The 845-nt window shown below is 52.4% G+C and overlaps 1 protein-coding gene across 1 annotated transcript in view; it reads left to right on the top strand.

Moving 5' to 3' along the window:
* LOC119594665 (ionotropic receptor 25a-like) overlaps window positions 1–845 on the top strand; it is a gene marked incomplete at its 3' end in the record, with an annotated part of 33,857 nt that overhangs the window by 7,657 nt on the left and 25,355 nt on the right. Inside the window, 2 exon segments of the mRNA XM_037943721.1 lie at window positions 32–151; window positions 485–666. Coding sequence (XP_037799649.1) covers window positions 32–151; window positions 485–666 — 302 coding nt within the window.

Below are 845 nucleotides of genomic sequence, written 5' to 3'. Positions count from 1 at the left end.
ACTCACCTTTGACTTCTCTTCTTCCCCGCAGGACGCTGACATCGTGAATTACTTCGCCGTGGGAAATCTCAAGACCATAAGCAAGATCCTGGATGCTGCGACTTTCAACGGGATGTTTGGCCGGAAGTATGCTTGGTATGCGCTCTCGAAGGTATGCTGAGGTGTGGTTATGCTGCCATGCTGAGTTTAAGGGTGTGGTGATAGGGTGTATTTTATGAATAATCGATATGGATGAGGTTTGTGGTTGTTTGAGTGAGGGAAGGTTGATGAGAGTTGATGTATCTGTTAATCAATTGCACGTATAGATAAAAAAAATTCGGTCGTAATTTGAATGACGAATCCCTCCTCCACCCTCGTTAATGAGGATATGAAAGACTTCTGGCATATCACAGAAAGTCATCTCCCTTCTTTTCCCGAGCCCAGACCCCACACTTCAACCCTCCCACAAACTCACCCTCACACTCTCGCTCCCCTCCTCCCACAGCAACGCCAGGACCTGGAGTGTGGGTGCGAGAACGCCTCCGTGGTATTCCTCCGACCCCACAGCACTTCGGAGATGCGAGGGAGGCTGCAGATGCTCGAGAAGAACTACCAGCTGATGACCGTCCCGCAGATCGACTCCGCGTTCTATTTCGACTTCGCTGTGAGGGGGCTCAAGGCGGCGAGGTGAGTGAGGGGAGGGGGGTGAGGGAGGGGAGTGAGGGAAGGAGGAGTGTGGGGGAAGTGAGGGAGAGATGAGGTGAGGGAGAGGAAGGAGGGGGGAGAGGTGAGGAGAGGTTGGGAAGGAAGAGAATGAGAGGAGTAGAGATGGGGAAGATAGTGGAGTAATGGAACTTAGGGGAGGA

Source organism: Penaeus monodon, chromosome 34 (genome assembly GCF_015228065.2).
Source record: "Penaeus monodon isolate SGIC_2016 chromosome 34, NSTDA_Pmon_1, whole genome shotgun sequence".
Classification (NCBI taxonomy): domain Eukaryota; kingdom Metazoa; phylum Arthropoda; class Malacostraca; order Decapoda; family Penaeidae; genus Penaeus; species Penaeus monodon.
Note: the sequence above shows the minus strand (reverse complement) of the source record. Positions and strands in the feature narration are given on the sequence as shown.